This window comes from Phoca vitulina, unplaced genomic scaffold, assembly GCF_004348235.1.
Source record: "Phoca vitulina isolate PV1807 unplaced genomic scaffold, GSC_HSeal_1.0 scaffold25, whole genome shotgun sequence".
In the NCBI taxonomy this organism is placed as follows: domain Eukaryota; kingdom Metazoa; phylum Chordata; class Mammalia; order Carnivora; family Phocidae; genus Phoca; species Phoca vitulina.
In genome coordinates this window covers 17,517,227-17,541,975 of record NW_022589728.1, presented here as the reverse complement: position 1 = coordinate 17,541,975, position 24,749 = coordinate 17,517,227, and the positions used below count along the sequence as shown (strand labels likewise).

Here is a 24,749-nt window from a genome sequence, read left to right as displayed (position 1 = left end):
CTCTTGTGGTGGTTTATTGATGTTACAAACAAAGCATACTTTATTTTTATTTGAACTGGTCAGTTAAAACATTCTATGCAAGGCAAACACTTCATCATGAAATATTTAAATTAAAAATAAATAAGTTAGTTGCATCCTACAGAAATCTCCAGGTGCCACATACAAATGGAGGACATCAGCTATAGACTGAATAAGTTGAAATAGTTTTAGGATACTCTGATTGATATAGGTCCAGCATAAATCACCTGCTTGTCCCCTAACTGTGCTCCAGGCCCCATTATCTATACTGTGCAAGACTATGAGTCTGTTGAGACTAGGCCCTCATCGAAAGAGCACTTGATGCCCAAATCCCCAAATCATGTTCCATCGTGAGGATTGGGTGCTGAGCATCTAAAACAATGACTGAAGGGCAGGGATCAGCAAGGTGAAGGCCCAGAAGCCCAGGCCTCTTATCCCTCCATGCCTCCTTACAGTTCACCTGGAGACGTGGAAACGGGTAACTTAGCAAAAGGCGACAGAGTGGTAGCCTATGAATAACGGTTGAGACTGGTAACGTGGCCAAACTCTTCATTGTACCAAGACGTGGCGATTTCCAGCTGAGTCTTAGACTAAGTTTCACCATGGAGTGTCTGATTTTGCTAAATGGATTGGATTAATTTAAGCTTCTGAATTAGAACACCAGGCTTCTGGGGGCAGAGTTGAGGCTACGGATGACAGATATGCAGGACATGTATCACTAATGGCCTCCACGGGTCGGCATTCCTAACTGACCACTGCACGCCTGCGTCTCAGACTCCGCCTCCACACAGCACTCTGGGCGGCCTCTGCCAGTCATCTGTGTTTAGCATTTGAGGTGAACATTATTTACTAACCTTGATCCTTCTCTATGTTCTGAGCTGTTCTGTGTGAAGGAATAGATACAAACAGCAGGCACTGAAGCCTGACACCCATGTGAGTCAGGCACCTCGAGACTAATCGTTTAACTGCTTTAAACTGTCGTCTATGAAATGGAGAAGGACACCTAACTCAGAGTTGTTAGACAGGGAGAACAGACGTAAAGTGCTCAGTGTCATGTCTGACACACGGTAGGCATTTAAGAGATGAGAGCTGTCGTTATCATATTATCATCATAAGTCTATCGATGTTAACAATGGGATTGATGATGACATTTCCATTAAAAGAAGGAAAGCACAATATTATATATTAGGTTGAACCATGTGAAATTGATCAGTTGTTTCTGACCTACAGAGATGGCAATTTCTTCAAGTTCAACCCAATACTTAATGATGTATTGCATTTAAATCACTTACTTTTTCCAACTTTATCACATTTTTCCTTTCAAACATTGCCCCCAGAGACATACTCCTACCCCTCAAAACCTTCCTCAAATCAGTTGCTAAAATAAGCAAAGCAATGTGTCTGGTGGACTCGAGGCCCTAGTACCCAGTTCCACTAACTGTCTCTCGTAAGGCCTTGGCTTCCCCATCTGTAGACTGGGAATAATTGTGCTTTCTTTAACAGGGATAATGTATGGGAAAGCACTTTCAAAAGTTAAAATCATTTTGCTAGTGCAAGGTATTATTAATTTCACTAGACTCTGCCACTTCAGAAAACATTAGCATTCAACATTTAATTTTTAATCATGTTTCTCTATAGAAAAGCTGCATGTAAAAGAATAGAGAATTCATGCAATCATGCCAAATGGTCAATACTGATCTTGACAATACTGTCAAATGGATATTAGAACTATAAGTAAATATATAGTACTTTGTCATTAAAAATTGTACCTTGTCAAGATGAAATAAATGTGGTAAGAGGAATAGTTAAGAACCACGGTGTTTACAAGTGCCTCAAACGTCAAGCTCTTATATTTATACCAGAAATCACACACATTAGAACAACTCACAAGGAAGACTGAGGGATTGCCTGCTTCCTTCCTTGGAGGTCTTTAAAATGGGTTGGGAAAGTTTGATTGTGGTGTGGTTTTGCTTAAAGATAGGGATATAAACTCTATGACCTCCCAAAGCCACTTTCAGACCAATGGCTTTCTTGATTCTAAGAAGGCACACTTTTCTTTTGCCTTCCAGGGGAGTTCCTTGCTTGTACCCTAAACCAGGGCTATTGGTTAGTAAGAGATGGTGATGTGTTTGGACCAGCTACTAGCAGAGGTGAATGTGGCTCAGTTCCAATCTGGAAGTTTTCTCCCCCATATGCAGTGAACTTTGGCCAACTCAGGACACCTGGGGAGGGTCACCTTTAGTCAGCCTCAAAGGCACTGTTGGTAGCTCCCACATATTCAGACTTCTTCTTGTGCCTTGTCCACATTTTCCGGAGGATGCTAGGGACACCGCAGGAAGCGCTTCCTGTCAGTGGTAGGGAGGCTTCTGCTCCCTGGGGAAGGGTCGGATACTCTTCCGTCATCTTCTTGAGATGTCTGGATCTAAAGAAAAGCCAGGGGTAGGGAGGGAGGACAGTCATTTCACAGAGCCAAACTTTTAATTTTTGCCCTCAAGGAGTAGACCAAGCTCTTATTTCTCCTCTGCTCTGTGACCAGGATGGAGGGTCACTGTTGGGACGCACATATGGATGACTCTTTTGGGGGATCTTCACATGGGGTGAGGGAAGGAGGTGGCTCTGGGCACAGTGCTTCATGGATCTCAAGTTCTGCTCTTGTCCCAAGTTCTCCTTTCCCACCCCTCCCACTTCTAGACCAACAATCTTGATGGAAAGGGCAAGCTTCCCAAAGCGTAAAGCTATAGAAAGAGCCTGAGCCCTGGGGGTGCATCCTCACTTCCTCTCCCTAGGTGAAAGAAATGGCCTGACTTTTCAAGAGCCAGCCTCCAGGAACACATGGAAATGAGAATTTCTGAGCTCAGAAAGAAAGGAACCGTGGAGAACCCTCTGGACACAGCTATATGGAACAGAAAGGTGGGTCTGTGCCGCTCAGTAAGTTGTGGGCTTACTCCAGCCTTCAGCAACAGCTACTGCTGCTCAGGACCATTTGCCACTAGACCTTCAAACAATCCACATGCCTTTCTGACTTTTCTCCAATTAGGTCCCAGTACATTGAGTGACTTGGTTTTTATAATTCTTTCTAGATGATTTTCTTTTATCTACAAGAGCTTCACATTGGTCTCTTCCTCCTTAGAATCTAAGCTTCCAAGGTGTGGACACTTGGGTTGATATTTCAGCCCACGGTCCCTCTGGTGTGCACATCTCACATGGTCCCAAGGACGTGTCTTTCCAACTGCTAGATTGTAGGTTTCTTGAAATATAACAGCCACAGTTTGTGCTAAGTTCTTCACATATCGTCCCATTCCGTTCTCACAATAATCCCTCAAGAGGGGTATTATGATCATCCCCCCATTTTTTGTTTTTGTTTGGAAATAAGTGAGGGCATGGAGGTCATAGCAGGTTAGTGGTGGCGCTGGGCCAGCAAGCAGCTGGGAGTCAAGAGCCCACACCCTTCATCACCCCCTAAGCCCCTTTTCTACTGTGTGCAGTATGGACGATGGTGGTGGGGGCATAAATGTGCATGCTGACTTGAGTTTCAGACACCCGTTTGTCATCTTCTAGTGCAGCCTGGAAGGTAGTGGGGGAATTGCTGGGGGTAGGGGAGGGGACTATCTACTTCTGCTAGTCTAGCTGCTGGTTCTGGATCAGAGTTAACAGTAACGTGGGGGTTATACATTTGGTTTGAAACTTTTGTATCTTACTTATTTCTTTACCTTTGGGCAGGGGCCCTTCACCTAATTCACGAGGCATTTCTGACACCACTGTGCCTACCAGGAGGCTCTCAATATGACCTGTGATTACATTTATCTAATTAACCAAAAACCCTCCCGAATGACACTTCTCCAAGTCTAAAAAGTGGTGTTAATGAAGTGGAAACCATCAAAAACACTTCAGCTTAATCCTAGGGAAACAGTTGATGAGGCGCTACAGAGACCCAGGATTATTGCCCTCATTAAAAGGTAATTTAAAGCTGGCATGGATTTTGTGTTAGCATCTTGAGAGTCTGTAAGCCAGGCCACCTGTTACTCTTCTGTGGCGGGACCAAGAGTGGGTGGGGAGCCCTGCCGGCAGCGGGTGGGGAGGGTGGGGGACAGGGCACTTACCCTCTTGTCAGAACAGCTCCATTCTCCGAGCCCGTGGCCGCCGCCTCCAGCACGCCGGGGGCTTTCACTGAGATCCGGGCCACCGGAGGAATCTGGGTATTGCAGAAGGGGAAGGGAAGGGGAGGATGTGGCCATGGTCCCAACTCTGGCACTGACTGGAGCCAGTTGAAAGAGGGATGACCCCATCGATCCACCACCCAGGACGATAGTCCTCACACTTTGGCAGGCATTAACACTCCCCTGCCGGGCTTGTGAACACCGTGCGGGGCCTACCATAGTTTCTGATTCAGTAGGTCTGATGTAAGCCCGAGAGTCTGCATTTCTAATAAGTTCCTGGGTGCTGCCTATCCCAGGACCCCACTTTGAGAACCACCGACCCAGAGAACTTGAGAGCACAACTCAATCTTACCTGACAACTCTGTCCCCCCCGCCCCCCCCCCCAACTGCCTGTGTCCACTTTGTTGTCAAATCCTGCAGATTCGTGCTTTGAAAGACTGCCTCGGTCAGTGCCATCCTCCCCATTTCCTCTGCTGCAGCCTTTGGGTCCAGTCACCCGGGACCTCCTTGCTTCGGACCAGACCCACCACTAATCTCAGCCCCCCCACGGATTTACAGCGCTTCCCCACGGCAGGCCGGACTGATGCCAACTCTGGAAGCACAGGCTCCTCGGAACCCGGCTCCCCCTCATCTACACAGCTCTGTTATCCCCCGTGGGTACTGTGACAGCTCCCATCCGAGCGGGGCTGGCCTGGCCTCTCCTCTTGCTCACGCTGATTCCCATGCACAACGAACCCTTTCCTCATGCGCATGCACAGCGCTGCCTCGTGCCTCGGCTTTTCCTTCACCCTCTGGATGGAGCCTCATCTCTGCCTGCCGTTCAAGGCCACTTCTTCCCAGAGGCCCTTCCTCAGGCTGGTGGCCTAAGTTGATTTCTCTCTGCCCTTATGCCCCATGTCAAGCAGTACTGAGTACCTATGTGATATGTTCACCAGTTCTTTCTATGGTTCTCTTCTTGTTTCATGTTTGTCTAGTCTCCCAGTCCTCAGAAAGGTGACATGGTGTGTGTCAGGGTCTGGCACTTAATCCCTTTGGTGGCCCTCTGCAGCCCTCCTAAAGGAGATGGTGAGTGCTCAAGAAGCATGTGCTGAATGGAAAAGTAACTGACGGCCTAACAAGGGCTAAATCCAGAATTTGCTTAGTCAGTGGGCATATGCTATGCTTTGTTCCTTCACCCCAACCCCATTGAAGGCTTAGGGTCACCACATTCCTGGAATGGCTGGGAAATTCCAGGTGGAGGACATCATGATTAACTGTCCCCTTCTCTCCCTAGCTGGCCAAAGTTTGTGGACAGAGTTACTGTGCCACCTTGTGGCCTCTCAGGAGCTCTCCCTCCCCACCGTGCCAACAGTCCAGCCCCGGGAACATAGACCCACCTCTCCTTCTCCAGAGTCCTTAGTTCTCCTCCAGTGCACGTCAGCATTGAATCAGAATTAGTTGTGCAAGCTCTGAATCATTCTCCCACCTTGGGATAAGGGGCCTCTGATGAGCTGCAGGACCCTCAGGGGAAAGAGTCAGTTGTGCTGCCTCTTTGTCACTGAGTCCCCGTGACCACCCTATCCCATCCCAATTCATTCTGGCCTCCCAGATGCAGGTACCTCTCTGCCAGAGGTACTGTGTGAGCCCAGCCCAGGGGCTTGGGGCAGGTAATCCAAGGCTGTGAGCCACCCTCTTCCCCCTGACCTTGGTCTTCCTCCGGCCTCAGCTGAGGGCACTCTTTGAGCTGTCACAGCCTGACGATCTGTGGCAATGGCCCAGCCTCCCTCAGTTTCTCTCGAGTACTAGGTTGGGGCAGGGGGCTCCTGATAAAACAGCTTGGCCCATCCCTGCCCTTTGTGTGGTTCTCCTAGTACAGGGATGACCTAAGTGAGGTATGTGGATTAGATTTTTTGCTCAGACGGGGAGTGAAGGGCTCACTGTCCAGTTTGTTCCAGAAGGATGAGGGGGCTGGCCCACACAATCTCCAGGGTCTTTTCTAGTCCTCACGTGGCACGATCCACCAACCTGGAGAGCTGCTGCTCACGGAGCCCAGGATGCCCGAGCTGACCTCACCTCTAGCCACGATTCCGCCCCTACTGTGCCACCCCAGAGGGTACCCACATACATGCCCAGAAGATGATGCAGGAGATTTTTTTTTCCAGAGTGACCCTGAGCTAGATCTGGATGTGCACCTCCTGATCGCCCTTCAGGGAAGGAAAAGCTGCCACCAGTGGGGCAGGCCACATACCATGACGGAGCGAGGAGGAAACAAAGGTCTGAGCCCAACTCAGGACAAGGCGGATGGGTAGCACTGGCCCCAGAGCTCCTGCCAGGAGGTATCCGGTGCGCACGGCACTTCAGCCTCTGCGCAAGCCGACCTCTCTTCTCCTGTTGCGGGTACTGATCCCTAATACACAGCTCAAAGCCCCTACCCCGCATCTCAGAGTTTGCCTCCAGAGACCCTGACCTGGAGCAGATGTCCTCCAGAGGTGTCTTGACCAGAGATGCCTGGTGTTTTGTGTTTTCACAACGTTTAAGACCCTTGCAGCTCTTTACCGCCATAGCTGCCCCTGGGAATTAGGTGTTTCCACCTGACATATGCCTACCACAGAAACCACTTCTTTCCCCCGTGTTTGAGATGTCCTCTAGGCAATACCTTCTGTTTGCCTAAGAGCTGAATTTCTGGCAAGAAAGAGAACAACACCCAGTGGTGTGCTGTGAGCTGATAGACTTTAGGAGCAAAGCACCCTCAGGTTGGCTTTTCTGATAATCCTCGGGCCTGAAACAAAGAACAGGGCGAGAAGTTTAAAGCACAACAGATAGAACTAACCAGGCTTATTTTACTTACCAAAGACTTGCCATATGCTCGATTCCCACACAGATTTGATGATTTGGGTTCCGAACTCCCCACTGCAAGGTTGAACAGAGAAAGCATTACTCAGTGGTACTCTGTGTTCTACTTCCCCCCGCTTCTGCATCAGTGATCTCATTAGCTGATCAACCACAAGCTGGGAATTTCTAAAGGCCTTTGTGCCAAGCAGCGAAATCAGGCAGTAGGGTCAGGCAATGGGGAAACTGTCGGGTGGGTCACCTGTACCCCTGGCACTCTTCCGGGCGTGGGGTGGGCAGGGAGGGTAGAACTAAGGTCTAATAAGATCATGTGTGTGGAAGCATTTAGTGCTGTGTCTGCAGGCAGTAGGTGCTCAGAGAATGTGCCCTGGGCTTGTCCTTCCTTCCTAAGGTGCCACATCACAAGAGGTTATCAGGAGTTAAGTCTCTACTGCTGGGATCGGTTTTGCTTGCTGATCCTGGACACTCCTCTGTGGAAATGAGCAGAGAAGCCTGCCTGCAGTGGGAAGCACAGCGTCATGATGTGTGAGGGTTGGAGATTATCTGAGTCCTGAGACATTGGCTACACGGGACTTACGTGAGAACCTTCTTGCTATGCCTTTATACCTGAAGCCCGACCTACTTCTGAGTTATCTCTACCCTGAAGTCTGCAGCTTCTGAGAATGCAGGTGTTGAGCTGAGGGAGCTGGCAACAGGTAGGGGAAAGTTGGCTTTCAATACAGTCCTCTCCTTGGGCAGACATTCCAGAACAAGCCCCATCCTATCACACTACAGCAAATAGAGATAAAACACTCCCCAACCCAAGGAAGAAAACATTACAAAGGCAATAAAGTGAAGTTACAAGACTACCAAGATTAAATCATAACGTACAGTGCTCTGGCATAAATAATCATAGCAGCTCATAGTTTTGCGTATTTACTGTGTCAGGCACTGTGCTGAGTATAAAACGCATAAACGTTATCTCATTTAACCCTTACCATAACCCTACTAGGTAAATATAATAGTCCCCACTTTCCAGATGAGGAAATCAAGGCTTTGGAGAACAGTTAGAGGAAGCCAGGTAAGGATGATCTAGGGAATGGCAAACTGCTTTGGGGGTCTTTCAGGGCTGGAGAAATGTGACTGAGGGACACCCTAACCCAATCTGGGAGGTATTTGCCAGGTAGAGACAGGACAATCTGCAGAAGGAACAGGGTCAGGGAAGTTCCGGGAAACAGAATATAGTGGAGCAGTCACAGAATTGCACTGCAGCTCAGGATTTCTGTGTGTATGGATGGGCGGGGACAGGAGTGTGCCCTGGAGAGGTCAGCAGAGAATGGATTCTGGAGGGCCTTGAACATAGTCTGGAGGGCAGTGGGGGTAGGAAGGACACTGAAGCAGAAGGATGGCAGAGGCAGATTTCTGCTTTAGACAGTCCCCTCTGGTAGCCTTGTAGAGGGAAGAGGGACTGGTGGCTGAGGGCCAGGGTTGGATGCTACACACCAGAGATGAAGGGGGTCTGCGCCCAGGTAGCCTGAGGTAGGTACCAAGAGGGAGAGATGAGACATATCCAGGAGTTGACATTGTCAGTGTTTAGTATGTGATGTGGTGGGTGGAGTGGGGTTGGGGAGGACAAGGGGGTGTTAAGGGAAACATCCCAGCTGAGAAAGGAAGACAGGTTTGAAGGAGGACACATTCCGCTTGAAGAAGCTGATTCTGAGGTGCCTGAGGACATCTTGGTGGAGACATTCCATAGGCAGCCAATTCTCCAGGGCTCAGGAGGTGGTTGTCCCCATTCCAGGCATTTGAGGCTCACCTACCCAGGGCTTCATGGTGAGAGAGTTTCTCAGCTGGGTCTCTGCCTTCAGAGTCCCTGCAATTTCCAAGATTCCTCAGAGAATCTTTCTCCCACATGAGAAGGCTACATCATCCAGGAGCCTTCTCCTACAGCTCAGAAAAGAAGCAAGCCCCCAGATCTGAGATCCCTGGAGACACGTCCTTCTGATGGGAGGATGGAAGACTCAGTGCCCAAGCCTTTCCCACGGAAAGCCCTGGGTCTGGCTTTGACTCAGAAACCCTCCGTCTCCCCCAACCTCCCTCTGGAATCTATCAGATTGGGGGAGCTGAAGGAATTGAATCAATGCCCAGCTCAATTTTTTTTTTTTTTTTAAACCTGACTAGCACATTCCGTGCATGAGCTGACTGTCACATGTTGGGCAGATTCTCTCCATTTCATTACTTAGTGTTCTCTTATAGAATAAAAGACTGACTTGGACAGTCAAGCTTCCACAAGCTACTTAGGAAGGAAAGTGACCCCTAAAACTAGATGGTTGGGAAGAAATTACTCTCTGGGGGTGGGGGATAGAGGCATTGGCTAGGAAATTAGAACTAAGATTTAATTTCAGTTCTGTTGCTAATAAGCAGTGTGACTTTGGGTCAAACAGCTTCTATGCTTTCAGTTTCCTTTTCTGTAAATGGGCACGGGGTGCTGCAGATCAGGGCTCTGCCACCTTCAGTGTGCCTTAGAATCACCTGGGGGGCTGGTTAAAGCAGAGATTGCTGGGCCCCACCCCAGAATTTGCTTCAATAGGTCTCAGGTGGGACCCAAAATGTACATTTCCAGTAAGTTCCCAGGTGATTCTGCTGCTCTGGGGACCCCACTGTGAGAACCCATTTGACCGTCTCTAAATCCTTGCTAATCAGTATATTGTTCTCAGACCAACATCATCAACATCATCTGGGGCCCTACTTAGTCCTACAGAATTAGACTCTGCATGAAAACAAGATTCCCAGGTGATTCGTTTGCACATTAAATTTTGAAAAACATGGCTGTAAATCCATTTTATGATTTTGTAGCGAAGATATTCTTTTTCTCTTTCTACACACACATGCACCCACCCACCCACCTATATATAGACACAGAGAAAAATTTATCTCCTCGTAATTTGCAAGGCAGATTGTGGTTTTCCTAATGCTTTCACTCTACATATGTGTATATGTAATCACTTAGCTAGAGAGTATCGCTTGATTTATGCGTTATTATACATCAGATCATAAAAACAGGATCGGGGTGTTACTGATCAAAGAAACCTTAGGGATCCAGTCGAGCATCTCTAAAGAAGGAGAGAAGATGGATAGATGAAGAGATATACTCGGTGAAGTATAATTTCAGTTCTTACAACATACAAAGTTGTTGACAGCTGAATGCCTTGAGAAGGACATCCCAGACTTTCTATTGTGCACTTTTGGAGTTAAAATAGGAATTACTTTAGGCTGTGGACATAACAGAAATAACCTAAACCAGCAATTAAAGGCAAAATACCACCACAGACTTCAGTGGGCTAGGCGCAGATTCCCGTTGAACTGCTTGGGGTGGAGGCCATTTTTAAAAATAGTGCTGAAGGTAAGTCTATATTGTTTCCAGTTTTCAAAACAAATTTGTCCCTAAATTCTTTTTAGAGATTGTTCAAATAGCCCTAAGCCATTCACATTTACAATGGTGAGATCTTAAGTTGGCAGTTTATGAAGAGCCCGTATAATTACATACACAGCCTATGAAATAAATAAGGTAAGCTTCTGTTTCTTCATGAGTCATGTCTACACTAGTTTTTTCTCTCCCCCCCCGGAACATAATGATTTTCATCTCTGGAACCCAGCAGGGCTTCCTGGGGGAGCAAGAAGGCAGATAAAAGCATTTGTACTCGCCCAGGAGTGTTTTTCAGTTAGGTGTTTTGTGTTGCTCTGTAGGTGGGGCCCGAGAGCAGGTGCACTCGGAGCAGGAACGGCCCGCGCCGAGAAGGGGAGGGGAGGGGAGGGGAGGGGAGGGCGCGCACGCCCCACGCCACAGGTGCTGCGCTCACCTGGCGTGATGGAGGACGCCCGCGAGGAGCGCGAGGTTGTTGGAAAAGACAAGCCAGGCCGCAGACCCTGCGGCTGCTGGTCTGAGCGCGTCACCGCCCCCCCCACCCCCCAAGGGAGGTTCCGGGGACTCGATCCAGGGCGCACGTACCGGGTCTGGCCGGGGCCTTGGCCAGGTGGGGCCCCTGCGGCCGCGCGCTGTGCAGCCGGCCCGCCCTGCGGCCCTCGCCGTCGCGGCGGTCGCTGCGGTCGCTGCGGTGCGGCAGCAGCTCCAGGGGCCGCGGCGTGTAGAGGTCTGACTCGATCACCACCTGCCGGGAGGAGGAAGGACAGTCAGCTTGTGCCTCTCCCGGGATCTTCAGACGCACCTTGGGCCCACAGTGAACTATTGGAGTTTTCCTTGCTCCAGCAAATGCTAGCAGCAGTGAGAGAACTTGGGGTAACTGGCCTCCAACAGGCAACCGTTTTATTTCATCTCAGCATGCCAAATAGTGCCATGGTGCAGGATGATGAGGGTTCCCCGGCGGGGGGTGGGGTGGGGGGGTTCCTCACCAGCAGTCCCTTCACAGAGTCAGGAGCCTGGGCCATCAGGCCAAAAATGTCCCCTGCCCTAGGGCCTGACCTGGTTTGGCAACAGAACAGGCTATTTGAAATGATGACAGTTCTGGAAATCAGGGTCTTACAGTCTTTGCGCTAAGCAGACACCCTTGTTCACACAGAGGACAGCCTTTTGAATGCTCTGGCAGAGAGAAGAGCTAGGGAGAGGACCCAGGGCCCAACTCATTCCCAGGTTTTAAACAGAAAGAAGCTGCTGGTACAGCCCCACATGCTCACATTTCCCCCCACCTTGCAGAGCACCCGTGTCAGGTGGAGCTGGGAGATGAACTTCCACTATGTGTGGTTCGCTAAGTGGAAATTCCCGAAAACCAGACAGAATGCTAAGAGCTAAGGTGTTTTCAGGAATGATCACCTGCTGAATAGTTATTTTGGGAAGTACATTAAGAGGAAATACCTCTTTTGTCAGGACCCACCGAAATGAGCCTTAAAAGTTATAATAAACATACTTAAATCATTGAAATAATTTAAATGTAAAAAAACTTGGGACAAATAATACCATATTTTATCTTAATACCAAGAGTAGTGAAGGGAATCTTAGCAGGTTTTTGCTCTTATCCTGCATAGTTTTATACATATCCAGGACGTTGGGGTCATCCATTCTGAATTTCTTCACTCCTTTAAAGCTGGTTGGAATGTCCAATAGTACATGGCAGCTACTCTGAGGTTTGCATCGACTCATTCGCTTGCTCCTTCATCAGATGCCCTGGGAGGGCACGTTCCGTGCTAGGTCCTGGGCACTGGGGGTATCTGCAAGTAGGAGGACCCATCTGAGCTCTTGTTCTCTAGCCTCTGATGGATCCCCCTCACTTGTCCACATAGAACAATTGTGTTGCTTTTGCAGGACGCTGAAGCAAATAAGACTAAAATTTTAAATATATATATAATGGGGTGATATTTTGATTTAATGGAGAAAAATTGGATCTTTAATACTGTTATAATGAATGGCAGGTCACTGGGGGAAACGGATCTGTGTTCACACGTCTCACACCAAAATAAATACCAGACAAATCCAAGATACAGGTTAAAAACAAAAAGACACAAGAATTGAACGTGGCTCAATATAACATTTGTTACATATGAAGAGGAATGATCCCTATGTACATAGAACTCTTACAAATCAATAAAGAAGAAGAAAAGAGAAAAATGGGGCAAAAACCAGCAGCTGGCCATTGACAAGAGAAATACAAATGGTAAACATGACACCACAAACATGAAAAGATGTCGAACAGTAATTAAATGCAAGTGAAAACAGTTGTGTGTGTTTTTTTTCCTTTCAGATTGCCCGTGATGAAGAAGGTAACTCCATTTGTGGTCATGCAGACCTGAGTTCATGCCCCAGTCTTGACACTCAGTGGTTCCATGGAAAGGAGATATTCTTGTGTGTCCTTGTTGTATTGGGGCAGAGCAAATGCCTGTCATCTGTTTTAGTTTTAGTCGCAGAGCTTGCACTCTTTCTTCAGGCCACATATTTATCTACAGCATCAGAGAGCAGTTCTTGTCTCCCAAAGAGGAAACTAGAAGAAGCTGTCACTCTTTGCTTCAGTTTACCACAAATAGTCCTTTGCTTAGAAAACTAATATATCCCCAATTTGGTCTTATCTGGGTTAGGAAATAACTCCTCTCAAGCCTATTTTAGGGCCCAGATTCATTCATTCTGTGCCTTTGGAGAAAGCTGATCATTCAGGAGCATGTAGGATTAGTACCTTTTCTCCTCTGGGCACTGCAGAAGGTGGTTCCCCCCCCCCAATAATTAAAAATATTTATTCCTTTTTCCTCTCAGCTAAATTGAGATATCACTGACACCTATGATTTGGTAAGTTTAAGGTGTACAATGTGTTGATTTGATACATTTATAAGCTGTGGTATGATTAGAAGGTGGTGGTTCTGTTGGGCTGGGGGCAGCCCTGGGTCCACCCTGCACAAGCTCAGTGGGTGGTCCAGCACTGACCACCCAGCACTAACAGTCTGCTCTCCTCCTTACCTTCCTTCCCCTGGCCCGTGCTCTGCTGTGTTGCCCAGAATACTGGAATTTCCTAGGTTAATGGTTGTTTGGAGCCCCAGTCCCCAGTATTTGGCCTAAGGGCTCTCCCCTGGAATGTGACCCTCCAGGTTGAATATGAGAGACCTGAGCCTCATTACTGACACAGAGCTCTTGGCTATCACAGGTATTTCTGATTTTATTTTCATTCTGTCAGCATCCTTCTGAGTGAGGAGGAGTGAGACTGGTATGTTTTCAGACCTACTTTGTACAAGGAGAAAGTAAAGCAGGTAAAGAAAGCCTGCGGAGTCCATGAGGGAGACCCAGCATTTCCTCCTCTGAAAGGGAAGCAAATGTTCCCTTTCAGGAACAGGAAACTCCACCTCCGCAATCGCAATCGCTTCTCTGCACTGTGGGGTGGCAGAAGAGAACGGGAAGGGGAGAGCCAAGAGGCACTAGCTGCTCAGCCCTCTGCTAGAGGTAGGAGCGACCAGGGGATGGGGATGAGGCTGGTTACTTCCCAGATCATGACTTAGGGCCAAGTGCCCCTTCAGGGTGTCTTCTCCAGTCCCCAGAAGATGCCAGTAGCAGGAAAGGAAAGAGGAGAGGTGCCCAGTTCAGAAGATTTCCCTTTCTTAGCTGGTCTTGTACTTGGTTCTCATTTCCCACAGTAACAGAAGCTCTGAGAGGGCTCCGGGGGGAGAGGGTTGGGCCCACACCAGGAAACAGACAACTGAATGGATGGCTGTGGACTTCTGAAAGCCTGGGCTATTTTCTGGTCTCTAGGACACAGTTTGGGGCGGCTGCGGCTGCTGGTCTTAGAACAAGCTGGTCTGAGAGCAGGCTCTTTAGCGGGCCCCCCACCCCAGTACAGGGGTAAGACAAGGGAATGGGGAGAGGGAAGGGAGAGGTGGGTTTAGTGTTGGATTTGCCTTTCCTAGTCAGCAAACTGCCTTCCGAAAGTAGGGGGGATGTACTAGAGCAATAAATTGATGCTCCCCTGCTGGTCTCGGGTTATTGATTAGAATAACGGAAGTCATGGGCTAACATTCAAGCCTCAGAATTCCATCCACTGACATCTTCAAGTCACACTTCTGTTTGTTTGCCAGCCTAGGGGGCTGGTAGGGAGTTGGAAAGACAGGTGAGACCTAGGTGATGGAGAATCATCATGATTTAGGGCTGATGGGATCCATAGCAATGTTCTAGCCCAACTCCCTAATTTTACACATAGGGAAACTGAGGCCAAGAGAGGTCATGTGTCTTCAGGGTCACAGAGTTATAAGGGACAGAGCCAGGATGAGGGTTGTGGTTTTATGACTTCTAGGTGAGTGCTCTTTATAAGACCCAGAGAAGTGCCTACATCCAGATAAGAAATTTCAAGTGCAATCAATCACTCAGTGCCTTTTGAAAAATCAGTAAATTTCCAGGCCAATTTCTCCCCGATCAGGTTGAACTCTGGGGAGAATGTGACATTTACAATCTCATTTCTTCATCTTTCCTGGTGGTGGTACCGCTGCTCATTATGATGGGGCTGGGAATCAGTGGCCCCTGGGGGGGCCCTGACTGTACCCTAGGGATGCTGTGGCACTAAGGATGGTTTAGAGACAAGAGATCTTTGTAAAGGAGGGACCCTGACTCCACATGGTAGCTCAAGGACAACAGACACAAATAAGAATTTCAGGACAAAGAAAGTCATAAACATTGGTAGATTCAAGCAGTTAGACAAAATATGAATGTTTTCCTTGGGAACTCAAAGGCAGCCAAGAGCCAGTCGGATCAGAGACAATTCTTTCTTTTAGGACTCACTTCCCTCATCTTAGGTAGACTAAGACCTTTCTTGTCTTTTCTAATTTGAATGTTCTGTACAGCTGGTGTTGAGGTTTGCAAGCAAAGGATGAGTCAGGCTGTTAGGGGAAACGAGAAATTTAGAGGAGAGCTCAAAGGCCAGAGGGCATTATTAAGTTGTCTCACCTGGAGAAAGATTGCATCGGTGAAGACAAGACCCAGCTTCTAATTTTTTTCTTAAATCAAAAGCGAATTTTAATACGTATTCATATACTTGAGTCATTTTTTTTCTCTGAGTAAAAATATTTTGGAGAGGGAAAGTCATAAGCCATAAACATAACTGTCTTTCTCAAAAATTTCCACTCCCAGGAAACCTGAGAGCATGGTTCTACAGTGCTGGCTGAAGTCAAGTGGCTCTTCCAGAAGGCTGTGTCCCGTATTTTGGTTGCTTTGTGTATCTCATCCCCATGTGGCTTCATCACCACCATCTCAGACAACTGAGAGTTTTCTCCTTTATTTAAGTTCGAAATCTCCTGAGGATTTTCTTCCCTAGAACCTACTTAACTATTAGAAAGTATGGTGATTTAGTTTCCATTTTAAAAGCTTTTGTAAATACTGTTCTGTCCTTATAAAGCCAGTAGATAAAGGTATTAGGAGTCATTCAGACAGGAACATTGTTTAGGGTTAGAAATTCAAGGCAAGAACTTGGTAGAACTAAATAGTCCCAATTCCCAAGGGATCTTTCTGGAGTCATGAATGATTTGTGGCTCCTTCAAATCTAGAGTAATGCCAAACTCAAGCCCCTTGACCGAAAAGTCTGTTGTGAAACTTTCCTTAAACTGAAAATTACCCACAAACAACCCCTTCCCTTTCCATTTTTAAAAAGATTTATTTATTTTAGAGCTCGAGTGCGAGTGGGGGAAGGGACAGCGGGAGAGGGAGAGAGAGAATCCTCAAGCAGCCTCCCCACTGAGCACAGAGCCCGAGGTGGGGCTCAATTCCAGGACCCCAAGGTAATGAACTGAGCTGAAATCAAGAGTTGCCTGCTTAAACGACTGAGTCACCCAGGCACCCCTCCCTTTCCATTTTTGGTAACACCCACTCCTTGAAAGTCAGGAGCATTTTTCTTTTAGACTGTGGGCTTAAGTTTTCAGGGACCAGGAGAAAGGTAACAATCTCTTGCCCTACCACAAAGAAATTTTCCATCCATTAAAAGCCCTTTTCTTTCCTTTTTTTTTTTTTTTTTCTTTTAAGTAGGCTCCACTCCCAGCACAGAGCCCAAGCCAGGGCCTGAACTCATGACCCTGAGATCAAGACCTGAGCTGAAATCAAGAGTCAGATGCTTAACTAACTGCACCCCCAGACACCCCTCTTTTCTTTCTTAATATAAAATATTCTCAAAAGTCATTAAAAAATACATACAACAGAAAAATGTACAAAAGACATGAGTTAGGAACCTATAGAGAAAAAAATATCAAAATCCCTGAAAAGATGAAGAATGATATCAATAATTAAAGAAATGCAAATTAAAACAAGATATTTTCACCCATCAGATTGTCAAAGATAAACAACATTGATGACATACAGTATTGACTTAGGTGTTTTGGTAAGGGTACTTTAAAACACAGTTGCTAAGAATTTGGTAATGGCTATAAATTTTTTTCAATGTTCATATCCTTTGAACATTTTCTTTTTTTTAATTGAGATATAATTGGCATATAACATTAAGGAGTACAACGTGTTGATTTGATGACCAAGCATTTTCATATTTGTGAATTTATCCTCAAAAACATTTGCATAAGAGCATGAAAAATATGTTCAAGGATATTGCTTGCCGCATTGTTTTAGTAGAATTTGGTTAAATAATCTAGAAAACTTCAGATGTGATTTGGGTAGAAAATTATAGTACATTCATATAATGGCATGGTATGCAGCCTTTATAAAGAATGAGGTAGATCTATAAGTATTAATTGGCATGTAAAGACGTTCAAGAATTATAGTTTAGTGAAAAAAGCAAATTGCAAAACAATATGTTATCGAACAATGGAGCATAATAGTGATATGTTAGTATATGGGAAATTTTCACTTAAAAAACGCCAATACTAATTGAATGCTTGGTTTGTGTCAGGCTCTGGACTAAGCACTTTACATGTATTAAATCATTTGTTCTCCAATGGTTCTTGAGATATGTGCTCCTGTTTTTCCCATTTGAACACTAAAGCAGTTGAGTTCCAGTATGGTGGGCAACTTGCTCAAGGTCACCTAGCTAGAAATGGGTAGAACTGGAGTTTAAGTCCAGGCAGTTCGACTCTAAGTCTGTATATCTAACCATTATGTTCCACAGCTTCTTAGAATTTTCTATTATATTTTATATGTTCATAGTATTTGAAATTTTATAATGGGCACATACTACTTTGGGAATCAAAAAAAGGAATGTTTGTAAAAACAACAATGACTAAAACCCCATCTCATTCCCAGGATGCTGAAAAAATTCTTTTTAATGGAGAAGAGGCCTTCAAAAATTGAGATACTTAGAAAATCAAAATGGTGTTCCATGAAAAATTGTGATAGAAATAAAAACTCCAGCATAACCAAGAGGAAACAATTAGCAGTTAAACCTTTTCAGTGAAAGTACAAAGATGGATTGACAACTTTTGTATAAAGAAATCTGTAAGTAAAATGAGAAATTTACCTCATCCTTTGGTTCTAATGACATGTAAACTAATTTTAAGGTAATGCAAATGCTTATTAGAGTAGCAAAAGATAATGTAAAAAAAAAAATGAAAGTCAATGTTAGTGAGGTTGGAGGTAAATGGAAAAGCATTGCTAGAAGCCTGGCAACTGTTTAGAATTCCTGGTAATATGTGACGAAGCTGTAAGCAGAAATCATTTTTTAAAAAAATCACTATTCTCCACATCTAGCATAGTGTCTCTTACACATGGTAGGCATGAAAATATTGGATGGAGGAATGGATCGATGGAGAGATGAAACTATTCTTGTCCTTTTACTTGTTAATTTACCGTGGAATTAATCCAGAAGAATAGTATTTTGTACAAATTAATTGCAATGCTATTTATAATAGTGAAAAAATGGAACATCACAAATGCCAACAACAGGAGAATACCTCAGTCAGGGATGCTATACTCATCGTGGACTCTGTTTAAATAAGAACACAGTTTTTTTAGAGAATGAGATTTACTCTATGTGTCTGGGGAAAATGGCAGAATAGGAGAGTCCAATTCAAGGCTGTTCACTGTCTGGTGGACATTTGTCAATTATTTTGAAGTGGAAGACAGGAAATCACGCAGCCCCAACATGCCATAGAGAAAAACTTCCTGGCTATTGAGAGCAGGAAGAGGAAGTGAAGAAGCTAGATGCTGCTTTTGTAATGAAAACCAATAAAAGGGATCAAAATTGAAGTTGTCCTTACATTCTTGCTCAAGAGGTGTTGAGAGCTTTTGACTCTTCTTCTGGCTGGACTGGACACTGCAAAGAGAGAGAAAGGAATGGTTTTAGAGAACACGGGTGAGGCTGATGTAGCCTCAGAGAGGGTTTGCACCTGGAGTGGGAGGGGCGAGGAGGAGGGGAAGTGGGGAGAATAGGCAGGGTGTAATTACAATTTTAGATGTTACTTGGCTGAGTGCACCAAAGTTCATAACAGCATTGTTCACAATAGCCAAGTGGTGGAAACAACCCAAATGTCCCCTAACAGATGAGCCGATAAACAGAATGTGGTATATACACACAATGGAATATTATTCAGCCTTAAAAAGAAATAAAATTCTGATACATGCGGTGACATGGATGAACCTTGAAAACATTAAGCTAAGTGAAATAAGCTGGACACAAAAGGACAAATATTGTATGAGTTCACTTATATGAGATACCTAGAGTATTAAACTCAGAGACAGAAAGTAGAGCAGAGGTTATGAAGGGGTTGGGGGAAGAAGGGAATGGGGAGTTGTTATTTAACAGGTATAGAGTTTCAGTTAGGGATGATGAAAGTTCTGGAAATGGATAATGGTGATGTCTGCACAACAATGTGAATGGACCTCATGCCACAGAGCTGTACACTTAAAAAATGCTTAAATGGTAAATTTTATATCATGCATGTTTTACTACAGTAAAAAGCTTTAAAAAATCAATTAAGCATTAAAAAATGTTGGTTGGAAGAAGGTGTGTATTTTGTTGAAAATGGAGATACTCAGGCATCTCTTTTCCATATTGCCGCTAGAATGATTTACTCGGAACTGAAATCCTACCATGTCACTGCCCTGCCTAGAACTGAGATGACTCCTTGTCACATATGGGATAAGTGATCAGATGAGTGCTAGGTGATGGTATTTTCTGCAGAGCACCTACAGCCGTGAAACCTGGAGTCCAGTACACTAGTTAGGAGGGTTCCTGACTCCCTTCACTTGAATGTGAATCAGAACTGGACCACTTGCCACTTATGTGACTTGGGCAAATAACTCATCCTCTCCACACCTTCCTCTCCTCGTCTGTAAGACAGTGGGGATTAATAGCACCCACCTCAGAGGGCTGGGACAAGGATGAAACGAACTAATTTTTATAAAGCCCTTGGTCCAGTGCCTGGCAAAGAGTAGGTTCCCAGGAATCAATGGTGGTTATTATGATTGTCCTCCATCTCTGCAAGCTGAAGGCAGGTGGAAAGAATAAGTGATAACTTCTAGATCCTATAGCATTCCATTAGGATTTCTCTTTCTGGAGTTTTCTCCATTTCCTCCTGCTGTTCTCCGATTCCTCTCCCCAACCCCTCCCCATTGTTGTTTATCCTCAAGAGAATTATTTTGAATGCCGTGGTGCTGTTCACCCTAGAATTAAACCCCCTCTGGTGTGTCTCAGGAAATAACTTCCGGTATAACTTCTTGGTAAAACCATAGCTTTTACTTTTTGTATTTACTGTGAAGTGTGTCTATGAATTTTTTTCCCTTAAAGGGCTCTCTTTCTCTCCAGAAAGTAAAAATCCACACTTGTCCTCAGCTATAGACTTGGTATCTATGTCCCATGCCTTTAAAATACTTAAGTAACAGTCTAACACTTGCTGCTGCCATATTTTTGTGAGACATTAAGATGGCTCAGCTAAAAAATACATATAAATATTAAGTTGAACCCAATATATACATGTATGGGTGTGTTGGAAAGAAGGATATAATACAACAATAGAAAGGTAATAATAGCTCACATTGAGCTTCACCAGGTGATGGCTTACTTGCCTTATCTCATTCACTCCTCGTAGCAACTCTGTGAGCCAGGTACTCTGCATTATCCCTATTTTATTGGTGGGGATGCTGAAGTTAGGGGTCCCACAGTTGATGGTGGAACAAGGCCCTATCCTCTTATCCATTGGCCACACTGCCCATGCTGCTGAACCTGTGCTCAGAAAATGTCTTGGCCATTTTTGTCATGCTAAATGGTAGCATTGGGGAAAGGGCATCCTAGGGAGAACTATAACCTTGTTAGATAAAATGAAGCCACCTTCTATTTCTGTAGGTAAGGAATGTGGGGATGTATTGAAGAGTTACCCATTTCTCTTATAAGCAGTGACTTAAGAAAAGCTAGCATTGTCTTCTCTCACTGAAAGCCCTCTGCTTGATAGCTTTGGAGAAAGCAAGATGAGGCAAAAAAGGAAGTGCGAGGAGGTGAAATTCTTCCATTCACGGTCTAAGGTAAGACTGCAAATACTCCTTTTCTAGAGAACAGCTTCCTGAGCAGTGAAATGTCCATGAATACCAATGAATACTTGGTTTATGACCAGGAGATGGCCATGAATGAAAATGGCAAGAAAGAAATACAGGATTCAATATTTATCTTTGAACATAGTCATTGCTCTAAATATGGAATAAAAATAGACATCATTTTGTAAGTGATGTATTTAATGGTGCTTACTACATGCTGGGTACTGTTCTAGATGCCTTATATGTTTTTTTTTTAAAGATTTTATTTATTTATTTGACAGAGAGAGACTCAGCGAGAGAGGAAACACAAGCAGGGGGAGTGGGAGAGCAGGAAGGACCCTGGGATCATGACCTGAGCCAAAGGCAGACGCTTAACAACTGAGCCACCCAGGAGCCCCAAGATCCTTTATATGTTTTATCTGTATTTCAATTTCCTCCCCCATAATAACCCTGGGCAGTAAAGTTGAGCTCTCCCTTTTACAAAAGTAGAAACTCTGGCCCAGAGAGATGAAGTAGACTGCCCAAAGTCACACAGTGTAGAAGTGACCACAGTCTCTTGGCCACTATGCTAAGCAAATGGAGTCAAAGGTCCTGTTTCAAATGCTTTTATTCAGGTGAAGTGTGACATTGCTCCTGAATTGTTGAATAAGTTTTTAATTAAAAAGGGCTATTCAGCTTTGATTTGTTTCTTCCTCTAAAAATTGTTAAATGGAAAGAAATAACAGGAAATAGACAAAATTTAACATTTTCATATTTGCTTCCAATTTGTTTTTTTCTCATGTAAGAGAAATAAAATATTAAGCAAGTTTAGATTCCCTTTCTACTCTCCCCTTATTCTTCTTCCACGCCTCCCCAGGGCTAGTAAGATCACTAAATTTTCTGTATCTTTCCAGCCTGTTTTCATACTCTTTCTGAATATGTATCCATAAGTTGTTTTGTATTGCCAGATATAGTAATTGTTATCATACATATAAAATTTTCATCCAGCCTTTTCTATTTTTTTCCACTCAACATTATGCTTTTGAGATCTGTATCCATACATATAGATCTAGTTCATCCCTGTTGACAACTGTGGAATATTCCATAGTATGATGACACCGCATTTTACCCCCTCCCCTCCTCAAGGACATTGAAGCTATTTTCAATCTTGCCCTCCTAGAATCAATGCCCCTGTGAACATCTGTGAGTAAGAGTATCCAGAAGTGGAAGTGCTGGGTCAGAGGGTCAGCTTTGACTTTCCAGGTACTTCCAGAGTCTCCAGACAGAGTTCCAACTCCTGCACATGGGCAGACTTCTCGCTCTTTTTTCTCTCTCTATGTGGCAATGGATGTCAAAAGCTTTATTTATGTTCTGCTGGCTGTCTCTTTGTGACCAGGCTGAGTCTCTCCCTCCCCCCACCCCCCAGTAGTGGCCCTGTCAGTGGCTGACACGGGAAGAAGAAAGGGATTGTTTGAACAGGGGGTCACAACACCAGCAAACATCCAGCCCCCTTCATTCAAGTCTGACAATGAGACCGGGGCTAAGCCAGAGTCCCAGGCTCTCCCAGCAAGGCAGGGGCCGTGGGGAGAGAACAGAGGGGCAGGAGAGAGGGCTGAGCTTTGGAGGGGGTGAGGGAACTGTCCAGTAACCAGACACCTGCTGTCCGCTGAGCTCGCACACAAAGCCCTCCCTGGGACTTGACACCATTCACCCCGAGCACAAGAGCTGACAGAGTCACACGTTTTGGTGACGCTAGTTCCAGGTGAAGTTTGGGAGCGGGGCCCTGGGATCTGTGTTAGAGGCCAGCCCTGGGTCAGGGCATTATTTGACCACTTTATTAGACTTCAGGCCACTGCCGGGAGTATTTCTCCTCACATCTGATGGCATAGTTAGAAATCATACTTTTGAGCCAGCTGGTTCTCATTTCAGAGCCCACCTGCTCATTGGAGAAGAAGAAAGAATCTTTCTAGCTGCCCTGGGAATTTTGTTTTCATCTCTGTTTCCTAAAACAATGGCTTGCTGTCACTTTCATTCGCATATTGGGTTACCAGTACTGAATTAAGTGGAACTGGGAGCATTTAACTGCCCTCATTCCCCCCACCCCTTTGATAGATTGTTTCTCAATGACTGATGTTTATCCATGTACCTCCTTTTCAGAAACAACAACAACAATAACAAATACCATCACAACAGCAAGCGCATCAACCCCTCTGAGAGACCTGAGGATAAGCCATAGTAAAACAGCACGTGATTGTCCTTAACCTCCGGCAGAAGGTGCCGCGGTGAGGAAACCGTCAAGGGCAATTTTACTCACCCTTGGAAGGGATCACGGTGGTGAAAACTTCTATATTTTCATCACTGCAGCTGTAAATCTGATGCATCGTTTCAGCCTTCTCTCCCCCAAAGTGCCGGGAACCGGAAGCCTCTCTCTGAACCCCTAGTCGCGAGGTTTCCTAATCCAGTCTGGCTCGGGGATCATTGTGCAGGTCCACAAAAGACAGGCTGGTGCTGTGATCTCATCTCATTCCAGAGTCTTCACTGCAACATTTTCTAATCCCATCTGTCTTTTTTTTTTTTTTTTTTTATGAATCCTATTATTGTAAACCTTTGATTGAGCTGGAGGCTTCAGTCCCCTCCCAGCCAGGATGTATTTAACATTTTTATTTTGCCGTGTCTGCCGCAGTGATTTTGGAAGTCTTTTGTGAAGTAATGATGAAGTGAAATCGCCGACCCGGTTAGCGCCAAGCTTGGCTGGAGAATTTCACCGAAAAGGAAACGTGGATTTTGCTACCAGCAATTACCCTTTTCATTTCGGAAAGGAAGGGGGCTTTTTTTTTTTTTTTTTTCCTCCAGAAGAACTGGATATTCAGTAATTTGTGGTGTGTTAATTTGGCATCCTTCTAAGTTTCTATTTTAAACAAAAGGACTGTTTCTCCAGAGCCTTTTCCCCTCATGCCAGTACATGACAAGGCTGACATTTCTAGAGAGCGGTCTGTTTAGCATCTCCTTGTACAACCCTCAGGTGTTTGCAGAGCAATGGTAACAAGCAGTGCCCTGACACCCAAGGTGGCACAGGAAGATTAGATTTACAAGAGGATTGTATTTTTATTACCCTAAATATCCTAATATATATTATCCTATATATTCTATTATCCTATATTTATGTAGAATAATACGTATCCTATATTTTGTCTTATATATTCTATGTATACACACAGAAATAAAGTATGTCTGAAATGTATGTGTATTATGTCAAACCCACTGTCTTTCATTACGCCATGACAGATTTATTTCTTCATGTTGAAAGTGATGATGTAATCATATTAAAAATGATAGTTGGCATTTATGAAATGCTTGCTAAGAGCTAGGAAGCGTGATGTGTAATCTCATTTGATGTCTACAACCACCCAACGAGACTAGCCATTATTTTTGCCGTTTTATAGGTGAGGAAACTGAGGCCTGAAGAGACTGAGTAATTTGCCCAAGATTAAAATACCTAGTTTCATGGCAGAACTAGGATTTAATCCCTAATTTGACTCCAAAATCAATGTACTTAATCATTAAATTATACTCCATTCTTTACTTCCAAAGCCTTGGCCCCTACTTTTTTTTTATGATGTTCTGTTAATCACCATACATTACATCATTAGTTTTTGGTGTAGTGTTCCATGATTCATTGTTTGCGTATAACACCCAGTGCTCCATGCAGTACGTGCCCTCTTTAATACCCATCACCAGGCTAACCCATCCCCCCAGCCCCCTCCCCTCTAGAACCCTCAGTTTGTTTCTCAGAGTCCATAGTCTCTCATGGTTCGTCTCCTCTTCCGATTTTCCCCCCTTCATTTTCC

The 24,749-nt window shown here is 45.1% G+C and overlaps 1 protein-coding gene across 1 annotated transcript; it reads right to left on the bottom strand.

Annotated features, from left to right (window-relative positions):
* VXN (vexin) lies at positions 1–23,906 on the bottom strand. The gene is made up of 6 exons (XM_032421761.1): positions 23,216–23,906; positions 18,654–18,709; positions 10,993–11,152; positions 7,003–7,064; positions 4,119–4,210; positions 1–2,440 (listed from the first exon to the last, which is right to left on the bottom strand). The coding sequence occupies exons 1-6, from the start codon at positions 23,280–23,282 to the stop codon at positions 2,257–2,259; spliced, it is 621 nt and encodes a 206-aa protein (XP_032277652.1). The 5' UTR covers positions 23,283–23,906; the 3' UTR covers positions 1–2,256.
* Positions 23,907–24,749: the final 843 nt, after the last annotated feature.

Bases quoted from the DNA above. Each gene is read 5' to 3' on its own strand.
- VXN (XM_032421761.1), bottom strand. From the start codon at position 23,282: ATGCATCAGATTTACAGCTGCAGTGATGAAAATATAGAAGTTTTCACC. The intron at 18,710-23,215 runs GTGAGTAAAATT...CTCTCTTTGCAG, and splicing joins CACCGTGATCCCTTCCAAGG to TGTCCAGTCCAGCCAGAAGA. The intron at 4,211-7,002 runs GTAAGTAAAATA...TGCAATACCCAG, and splicing joins GAGCATATGGCAAGTCTTTG to ATTCCTCCGGTGGCCCGGAT.